Source organism: Plectrocnemia conspersa, unplaced genomic scaffold (assembly GCF_051122295.1).
Source record: "Plectrocnemia conspersa isolate PC_06_02 unplaced genomic scaffold, ASM5112229v1 ptg000011l, whole genome shotgun sequence".
NCBI lineage: Eukaryota > Metazoa > Arthropoda > Insecta > Trichoptera > Polycentropodidae > Plectrocnemia > Plectrocnemia conspersa.
The window spans coordinates 1969518-1980149 of NW_028277175.1; the positions used below are offsets into that span (position 1 = coordinate 1969518).

Below are 10632 nucleotides of genomic sequence, written 5' to 3' on the forward strand. Positions count from 1 at the left end.
AAAAAATGTCAATACTGCAATTTTAATACATCGGTGTGACGTTTTAAATCATGCTTTAATACATTAACTAGTACGTAAGTATATAACAAGAGATCTATAAAGCATATTCTTAAAATTACATAGATATACATATATAAAATTATAAATGCTACACAATGAGTAAATATGAACGCACAGTGACTCATTTACTGTGCGTTTTATTTAAAACTATATCTCAAATGATACGAAGAGTAAATACGTTTAATGAATCATTAATATCTAACTTAGTATGGCAATACATATATTTTCTTTTCAATACCGGGTGTACAAAAATGCAGTTTACTAAATCACTTTGGTTGTGTTGATTTTTTGGTAATCTATTATTACCAATTGTCTAAGAAATCGTATCCAGTCTTTGGCAACATAAAAGTTGACGACGACGGAGAAGTAGCGCTAACTGGGGTATCTTCGCATGATAGGAATTCGGAATCAGTCGATGTTGCCAAGCTGTCTTGTCGTCCGCCTCCGGCCAATAAAGCTCTAGCTTCTTCTAGACCTGAAAAAATATATTTATTGATATATAATGTAAAATTTCATTTAGAAGCTCTTAACCTAATCATTCTATGCATGCATTCATGCATATCCGTCGTGGGGCATAGAATATGATTAGAGGGAAACTGCAAAAATAATTGTAGTACTAAATTGCACTACAATTATATTTGTTCACTCACAAAATTATAGCAAAATTTTGCAATAAACATGAACAATTTTGGTCAATAGGAGGGCGCCTAAACAATTATCACTTTTAAGAAGTCAAAAATTCACGTCAAAAGCAATAAAATCGTGTCAGTGCCGTCGTAGTTTTTTTGAAACACGTTAAATGGAATATATAGTGAATTGTGATAAGGCATTAACAACTTTCTGGTCACAGTACTTTTTAAAAATGACTCAAAAACGTCTGGCACGGACTCACCCTTTCCTATGTAGCGGTATAAAATAATGTAGCCGTTGTAAATTTTTTTTAAATATTCGTACAAATTTAATTTTTAACAAAAACAGGCTATGATAATTTTCTCGAGAAATTTACTGATTTTTGAGATGAGAATTCATAAGATACAAATTTCCGAGTTAACTCGGACATGACCAGGAACTTGCATACGAACTCAAATGAACTCAAATAAACTCCATGAATGTGTTAATGAAATACTATGAATCTTAATCAAATTTAAATATTAAAAAAATGACTACTAACTGGCCAACTTTTGCCTCCATCTAGAAAAAGTTGAAATGACGTCCCTGTACTGACCAATTCTGCTTAACTTCGCTCGTTGGCTACTCCAACGCTAATGCGCAGCTTATTTATTTTAAATGCACAAACCATTCGTATTAGTGCACACTACAAATAAAATGTTGCTCAATCTAATATTTTTTATTGAACATAAATATATTTATTTAATGCTCATTTTTCATTATTGAGGCTCTCAATATTTTTTATAAAATTAATATAAAATATATTTTGTTATGTTAATTTATTGGTATTATTTTTGAATCAAATTAAAATATTATTATATAAATATAATGTTATTTTATTTATTATTTCTTCAGTTATATACAATATTTAAATATATAACCGACTACCGTGCATGTTAAATTAGTTTTGAAAAAAACATATTGTTTTGACGAATTTAATTGGAATGCGATAAAAATATTTACCTGAGACGCTCTTGTAGTTATTTTTGAAGCCATTTTCTTCTTCTGACTCTCGGTTTGCCGATCTAAAATCCGTTTTGAAAAAATTATCCGACGAAGCGACGATTTGACACCGTTTTTCCGACGACACGAGCCTCTCTTTCTCTTCGCTATTCCCTCCTTTGGACTTTTTACCGCCGATCAATTTGGATATGAAGCCGCCCTCTTCTTTAGACCGATCGAAGGGAAAGTCGTTGTCAAACTTGGACTCTTTATCTACTCGGTTCTTCTCATTATACTCTTTGACCATATCGAGGTTTCGCTTCTCTTCTAGCTTAGAGAAGCGCCTGTCCGGCGTGTTGTGTTGAGCTTTAGCTTTGTTATCGGATTTCAGAGCGTTCTTTAGCTCAGACAGTACTATGGAGTGAGAGATGAGGAGTTCCTTATCCACGTCTTGCAAGTCTGGAGCGCGCTGCAGCTCAGCCTCGAACAGTAAATTCGTTTGACTCTTCGTTCTGAAGTTGAACGGTCCCGAGTGCTCGTCGCGAAAGTTGGAGCTGTCGTCGCAGACCATCTTCTGGCCACTGACGATGCGGAAGTAGTCGTTGAAGGAGTCCCCGGTCTCTGGACTCAAGCGGGGCCCTTCTTCCGAGGTGACCCGCGCCGCCAGCGGGCTCATCGAGCCGAAATACTCGATCGCCGTCGCCGACAACATGCCGACGGCGACACAAACAATGACAGATGACGAGTCGGTGTTGCCAGTGAATCAATTTTTTTTTCAATTAAATTAATTTGCAGCCCTCCTGAAACTAAACAAAAAATAAGTGTTGAATTAAATAAAATTTAATATATGGAAAAAATAAAAATCGTTCAATTAAAAGATGAAACCATAAAATGTCATTATTAATTTACTAAAAGAAAAAACACGCAATTTCATTCCTATCAACAGATAACGGATAAAACGTTTAAAATAGTTTTACGTAATATTCACCACCCAACAGATATGAAAGATATAGAAGAAGAGATAAACGTGCATGAAATTAAAGATACGGTTAATATGAGATCTAAAAACAACTAATGTTCATTATAGAACTAAAACAGAAAGTTAATAAAAACAAACAAATACACAAAATCAACTACATATTGAACACAAAAATGATTTTCGAACCAATCTACAGAAAAAGAGAAATACATACAACCACACAAAAGGCTTCTGAAACTATAACCCACTTCACGTCGAATGCAGAAGTGATCATTTAACAAGCACTCTATAAAGGGAACCACCCCACATATTATAAAATAAATAGTGTAACAAAAACTGAAAATGAAATAATTTCTCCACCCAAGGAATAAAATCGATGTTATTCAAAAAATATTACAGCACCCATGCAAATCAACTACAATACTACATACGCACAAGCATTACAAAATAAACAGCATATACGAGAAGAAGAAGTAAATAATAAAAATTATCAAAGTAATAACAAGAATGGAAAATATAATCTCGAGCTCATGAAAAGAATAAATAATATAAGGACTATTCTACTCAGACTGGTAATTGGAAACGCCAATAGCGATAAAAACCGAACAAATAGATATTATAATGATCTCCAAAACCCACTTCACCGACAAACGCTATTTAAGTATACCAAATTATTCAATAGATAATACAAATTTTACAAACGGTAATGCTCATGGAGAATCAAAATACTATAAAATAATATGAACTAGAATTATATGATAGTAGAACACATCCAAGCCACTAGCATTAAAATAGAGGATTGAGCTGGACCCATAAAGATTACAGTTGTTTATAGTCCACCAAAACATAACATACAAATGAACTAGTGCTTACAATTCTCTAATATCATTGAAAATCGATTTATATCAGGAGGTGATTATAATACGAAACACACACAGTGAAGCTCGAAAATGACAACACCAAATGTAAAATAACTACTAAAAGTTATGGAAACTTGCAACCTCACTTATATTTCTACTGGGCAACTGACATATTGGCCCTCTGATAAAAGAAGAAATCTACTTTTGCGTTGTAAAAAAATCTCAGAAAAGTATCTCAAAGCGAAATCTTCATTAGACATTATCAGTTCATTATTCGATCATAATTATCGTGTGTACAAAAGTAATAAATAAGGGGAAAATGGCATCCTTTTATAATAAGTACTATGTTAATCAACTTAAATAATAGACAATATTTTATAATATATATATATATATGGTTACGTAATTTGGGGTTTTTCCGTACCCACGTTGGGAACGTACGACTTTTTCTTACACTCGGTCCGGTAAAGGTTAAAAAGCACAATGTATAAAATAGTTTTTACCTTTTTCCGTACAGTTTTAGTTTTGTTAGATTCAAGGTATCGTTGTTTGTAAATCCTTGATATTTATTTTTAAATATTAAAGGAGAAGCACAAACGCAAAACTTTCACCGTGAATGTCTTAAAATGAAATTGTTTAATCGATATACAAAATTGAAGTGGTTGCTTTGTATAGAATTGAATTGGCAATGCGTTGTCATTGGTAACAATAGTGTTTATCAATATTAGAAAAATAATTAATAAGGCAAAAACTAATAACTAAATTAATATTATTAAATAAATTGTAATTGCAATAATTTTTATGATAAGCTATAAATATTTTCATAGTAAAGCGTTTTAATGTCATATATTTTGTATTGCATTTATTAGTTAGCATATTGTGAAATTAGCATATTATAAATGAATACATATATTTAAAATAATTTAATCGATGATTATTGATTATTTAAAAAAGAATTAAAATTACCCAGTATTTGAGCGTAGGGTAAGTCGGAACGCGCACTGGCAACATTTTTAAACATGTCTATTTGCTGCTGTCAGGCATGTAATTGGCAATGGAGCTCGTAGGCTTTTTGTTCAGTTTTATAATTGCCCTACAATTTTCAATAGGTAAACAATCATCATAGTTATCGTATATTTTATTTAATCAAGCCACAATAGGCCATTTTTTACATTCGCCTCCCTGTGAGATATAATTCATTTTACGTCACATTATTTTCGACAATAGATGTTTATTGGATTATCGGATAAGCGATGCGTTCAACTTTAATTTGCAGGCTTAGCAGAAATAAGCTTTTTGTTGCCGTCGGCTGAACTAGTAGTTAGCGCCTCGGATCAAAACAATGAAAACGGACTCGTTATCAAGAGGATCGACGATAACGTCACTCTCACGTGTAATTTGGTCATACGGGATAATTCCATAATATCGGACAAGAACATAGAGTTGATTTGGATGATGCCGCTTCAAAGCGTAAACAGGTAACGTAATCAAATTGGACTTGTAGTGTAATATTATTATGTTTAATGCCATTTCTTTTTGCACAGGAGTCGCAAGATATGGACCGAAAAAAATTCTATAAAATTATTTTTGGATTATTTACAACCCAGCGATGCTGGCAATTATACTTGTGTTACATCCCTACTTCCCATTTCTAAAGCTGAGCTGTACGTAGCTGTAATACCTCCTAGTAAGTACATACATCAAATATTATTATATTGTATAAACTTCCATACAATTAAATATAATATATATTCTCCATCATTTCTACAATTATTCTTCACATGCTAATCAATTTTTTTATATCTGATTTGAAAAATAATGTATTTTTGTAAAATATATTTTTCCACCTAAAAACTGTGGCAAGGATATAAATAGATCATAGTCGTTTGGAGCAATGTCTGAAGTATACGGGGTGGGTGAGAAATGAGTTGCCAAGAAAATCCATTCATTTTTATACAAATTGTAAATTGTTGACCAGTCAGTGGTCGTTTTTTTAATATTTTTATTTCATTAAATGCCATACATTTTTCTGGCTAAATTCAAGGGGGGGGGCAAATGTCTCAAATGATGTCAATGTTATATAAATGTAAGAGGGTTTGGGGGAGTATAAGCTGAATGAATATTTAACATTAATTCGTGTAATCATTTTGAGCGGTTGCGTTATGAATAACTTTCAGTTTTACAAATATCGCAGTTCATGATTTATAACTAAAAAAATTTATTTTTATCGATGCTTATAATTAAATTTCAAAAATAAATATTAAAAATTGGTAAGATTCATTGATTTTCTATCGCACACCGTTTGCATTCCAAGCTAAAATAATTAATTTATTACGATGTGATGTTGTAACTATTGTTATATATTTATTGTCTTATGTGATTGATAAATTATAAAATCAACGATGCAATTTTGTAAGTAGCGCACGCCTTCTATAATACTTATCTTGTCAAGAAGAAGACTTTCTATGTATTATGCACTTCTGCTATGGAATTTCGTTTAAATCTTATTTTAAATTTTAATTCCAATATAAGAGAAAAAAATAATATATTGTAATAAATATAATGTAATGAAGAAGGATCATCATATTATTTTTATTTTTTGAATATTATATATTATTTTTTATTTTTATTTCAGATTTATTAGGCGTTTCGTTGTGTAGCTCCTCTATGTTCTCGTGCGATATTCCTCAGGATAAGAAAGGTGCTAGGTGCATCTCTAAGATTTTTTTATGCGATGGAAGACCTGATTGTCCGGCTCCATCTAGAGACGAAGATCCTGAGATTTGCGGGACAAGCGATCCATGTGCAGGTAATAATACAATAATATTAAAAACTAATAACTTTCACTTGATAAAGTTTTATTGCAAACAAATATATAATTTATACTGATATATATTCAATAAAAAAACGAATGGGAGAAAAGTCAATTTAGAACCAATCGTGCTATTGTTTAGCTCTGCCTCTGGAACATCTTTTAATGAAAGCGTAATTCTTGGGTGTTCCGAAATAACGATTTTACTTTTGTTCTTATGAAATGTTATATATTATAGGAAAACTGCGATGTAATGATGGACGCTGTATTCCTAAGGAATTGTGTTGCGACGGCCGGTGGAATTGTTTGCCGCATTCTTGTTGTGTCCAACATAAAGATGAAGGTATATTTACTATAGCTTATATTTGAGCTTATAAAAATATTTATATACATAAACTACTGATTTTATTATAGAGTATCCGATTGAGAAAGTTGGCGGTGGGTTAAAGAAGAACACGAAAGAACAACTCTTGCTTCAAGTGACTCTTTACAAAGCTTGCGGTGATTATTATTTATATTTCGATAAACTTAACTCAATTTAATGTTTTTTTCTTAAATTTTAGTGTGCTTCTTCGTCATTGTGACTTTTTTCATCGTTATCATCTTCGCTATATGCCGAGCCCGAATCAAGAGGATCTCTAATCGTCACATTGAAACTCAATCGCCGGAACCGTTAGAAATCGGACCGTGCAGTACGTCGATTCCGAGAAGATTTTCGCTCATTTGTCACAACGATTTAGATGTTGTGAATAGTAGATTTCCGCCATCTTACAGCGATCTGGTTATAGAGAACAACCATGTGTCTTCTTCCGAACACGTACCTAATTCGTCATCGGAGACGGACACGAACGGGCAGAGTAATACTTTAGATAATTTAGAGACTAGAAGCTCACCGGCTAGAAGGCCGAACGATTTCGGAATGGGATTCATCGCTAACGCGATCTTCAACAGTCGTTATAGGCCGGTTCCTCAAAATTTGGAAGTGACTTCGTTAGATTACGGAACCGATTCGGATAGCTCGTGTAGATCTCCAGCTTTGACCGCACCGAATCCGATGAACGAGTTCAATAGTCACTTTTACGGCGAACGCATCGGCGGCACTCCGGATTTATTTTCGGAGAGCCGACGTGCAAGACATTCTAACGCACTGGATAGGATATTAGATAGATTCGGATTAAACGCGCCTTATAATGTAGATATAGATAGATTAGATAGAAGTACGTGGGAGAGGGAGTCTTTTTTATCGCCGCCCGATTACGATCAGCACTTGCGGAGACCTTTTCCTTATATGCACTCCTTCTGGTCTAGATTGAAGGATATGTTCAATAGAAGCGACGTGGATAGAACGGACGGCAGCGTGGCGAATAACAACGATTTGAGCGCCAGCGGCAGAAGAAGGAGAAGACCCGACACTCCGGACGTTCCGGAGCCGAATCTGAACGATCGTAACTTTTCACAGATGCGATACTTCCAACAGAGAGGTTGTTTTATGGGGAGAGACGTGCGGCTGGTTCCGCCTCATAACTTCCCGCCTCCGTACACTCAATACGCTCCGGATCCTCCGCCTCCGTACGTGAGCCGAGAGAATCTTTTGAACAATAACGTATCTTCGGATCAAAACGGTAACTCGATCGTAGAAGAATCGGATATTGTAGTTAGTAACGACGCAGCCGTAGTCGCTGCACCACCGACCGAACCAGCCGTGGCCTTAAATAGTTGTGATGATAACGGCAATTCTAAAATCGAAGAAGCGTCTACTTCGTCTTCGATTCGAGAACGAGAGGAATCTATTACGGACCAAAAAGCAGTATCCGTCCAGTCGCGCGAAGTCAACGCTAACGACGTTGCTATTACTGTAGAATCCAACAGACCGACTGAGGATTGTGGCTTAACATTTCCACCTAGTAACTTAGAGTTCATAGATTCGGATAGTATCTTAGAGCATAGCGTAGATGCGTGAATAGTTTGACAATGCGCACAAGAAGCTAGTTGACCGTTAGACTGACGACGGGAGATTGTTCTACTTTCGCGGCAATCATGTTCAGATTTGATCTCATATCTTCACATTGATCACATATCATTTGTTCAATTATTAAATTTTAAAGCACTCGTTACAACGATCGTTTATTAAAAATTATGTTTGCGTGCCATATGATCTATGAAGCGTTTATGTTAATTTGTTATTAATACGTTTGTATATACTGTATATTTATAAAATATGTTATATGTGTATATTTGGACTTTTACAAGTTTAACGTTGATTTATATTTTATTTTGATAAGCATTAAAATGTATATTAAAGATACATAATAATTTTACACACTGAGCAATTTAGTATTAGTATATAATACATGGTTTTGGAGAGAAATCTTTGCATTTCAGCTTTATAGAAACGTTACTAAAATCAATCGAAGCTCAAGAAAAAGTTTTCCAATAAAGATGGATTTCTTTCCAATTCTTCAAATATTAACATTTAATCATAATTAGTGATATAGAATTAATATATTGTATATGAGATGATGTTCTAAAGGATTTGATTCATATCACATATCTCTTCACAAGTGACGCAACTTGAAAATGTCACATTGACGCTACACCAAAATTTTGTCATTAACAATACTATTTATTTCAATTGTGCCACTTTTGAAGTGTTTGTGATACATTTATAAGATAGACTATTTATTAGCAAATCATCTTTAAATAACCAATATAGCACCTAATATCTGAAACGATTGTGTCGACATACGAAACTAATACTCACTTATCAATTTGATCATAGTACAAACGTATAATATTTATATAAATATAAATAAATTTAATAACAAAACGTTAGCTTTAATACATCGCAGATATGTTCGTATTTTACTAATTCATCTTGTATACAAAAACATAGGGTAGATTTAAGGGAAATTAATTGCCTGTGATGTTCTACACTCTAGAATTCTTAGAATAAGTAATAGAAATTTTTTTGATTTTTTAATTCGGTTAAAACTATCAAAAACTATTTTTGCTACGTTGGACTATTTTAATAATTTTTGCAACGTGAATGAACTAAAAAAAAAATGTATTTTTTATTATCTTGTATTTTTTATGATAATGTTTGATTGTTTCTAAGTCATTATTGTTAACGTGCATGTATATAATATTATTAGATTGCAATGATAAGTGGATGAAAAACATATTTTACGTATGAACTGTACATATTTATTTTATTATTATAATATTAAGTTAACGTGATTGTATTATGATGATTTACATAATATAGTTATTTCGTTCTAAAAGATTTTTTTATTTTATATAGCCCAAAAACCACAATCAACAACTACTAAGTAAGTATTGAGACACCAGACTGAAATCAAAATTTGTAAATCAGTGACATGTATTTTATTATTTATAAAATAGATGTGAGATTAGGAAAACCTTATTTATTTATTTAAATTAAATTAATACCATCGTTACCACAATGCGTCACAATGGTTGAAAATAATAATTGCATTATTTCAATACACAAAAAAAATATAATTAAAATAAAGAAGCAAACAAAAAAATCATAAAATATCAAAATTAAATGATACGAACCGGACCAGCTCCTCGTAGCTGACATTAAGCAGGTCAATGTGCAATGCCAGCATATTAAGGAGCCGGATGGGCATGCGTAAGTCCTAGCCTCAACGGCCATTAAAAGAGGACGCGATCGTGATTCTCGAAGACATTCTGGAACCTAAAACTGGAATTATAATAATAGCTGGATGTCGACAGCACCCTTCAGTAATTTGAATGCTTAGAACTCAGCGAGTCGTATCCCAACGCTCGTGAACTTCAGGCAGAAATATTTATATTTATGTATTCTCAATGCTTGCAAGTATTTCACGAGGTCATAAAAAGATGAGTTTAAATCGGATATAAGAAGCACAATAATTTAAAACCGGAACAGGGTTTCGGAAAGTCCTGATTTAATTTTATATACAGTGACAATAATAAGAGCTCCAGGTAAATGTTAAGGTCTCCGTTTTTTATTTTCTTAGTTTAATTTCGCAATACTAAATTGCTAGGGAGGAGTTCTGTGAGGCTGATTTTAGTTGGCTGTGAGAAGAACTATTTGGTTTAACGACACGACGGGAGAACAGCTGCCTGTCAGCGAGTAAATCAATAGTCTGCAATGGCTGAGCGCCAGTCGACCACACGCTGAAGTACGCCCTTTTATAGTGTGGGAGACCCTTGAGGTTAAAACCCAAACCCTTGACGGGAGTAATCTTTCGGGCGGCCATCCGAGACAGAAGCGCAAGATACTACCTATGATGAACAAAGCA

The 10632-nt window shown here is 33.4% G+C and overlaps 2 protein-coding genes across 2 annotated transcripts; one reads left to right on the forward strand and one right to left on the reverse strand.

Annotated features, from left to right (window-relative positions):
- Positions 1-279: 279 nt before the first annotated feature.
- Positions 280-2443, reverse strand: LOC148229106 (uncharacterized). Its single transcript, XM_088198921.1, has 2 exons — positions 1693-2443; positions 280-535 (listed from the first exon to the last, which is right to left on the reverse strand). The coding sequence occupies exons 1-2, from the start codon at positions 2381-2383 to the stop codon at positions 363-365; spliced, it is 864 nt and encodes a 287-aa protein (XP_088055047.1). The 5' UTR covers positions 2384-2443; the 3' UTR covers positions 280-362.
- A 2053-nt stretch (positions 2444-4496) lies between these two features.
- LOC148229107 (uncharacterized) lies at positions 4497-9603 on the forward strand. Its single transcript, XM_088198900.1, has 7 exons — positions 4497-4619; positions 4787-4988; positions 5055-5197; positions 6146-6319; positions 6561-6665; positions 6737-6823; positions 6886-9603. The coding sequence occupies exons 1-7, from the start codon at positions 4565-4567 to the stop codon at positions 8280-8282; spliced, it is 2163 nt and encodes a 720-aa protein (XP_088055026.1). The 5' UTR covers positions 4497-4564; the 3' UTR covers positions 8283-9603.
- Positions 9604-10632: the final 1029 nt, after the last annotated feature.

Coding starts and splice junctions, on each gene's coding strand:
- LOC148229107 (XM_088198900.1), top strand. CDS start 4,565: ATGGAGCTCGTAGGCTTTTTGTTCAGTTTTATAATTGCCCTACAATTT. Junction 4,620..4,786: donor TGCCCTACAATTTTCAATAG/GTAAACAATCAT, acceptor TTTAATTTGCAG/GCTTAGCAGAAATAAGCTTT. Junction 6,320..6,560: donor GACAAGCGATCCATGTGCAG/GTAATAATACAA, acceptor TATATATTATAG/GAAAACTGCGATGTAATGAT.
- LOC148229106 (XM_088198921.1), bottom strand. CDS start 2,383: ATGTTGTCGGCGACGGCGATCGAGTATTTCGGCTCGATGAGCCCGCTG. Junction 536..1,692: donor TAACTACAAGAGCGTCTCAG/GTAAATATTTTT, acceptor ATATTTTTTCAG/GTCTAGAAGAAGCTAGAGCT.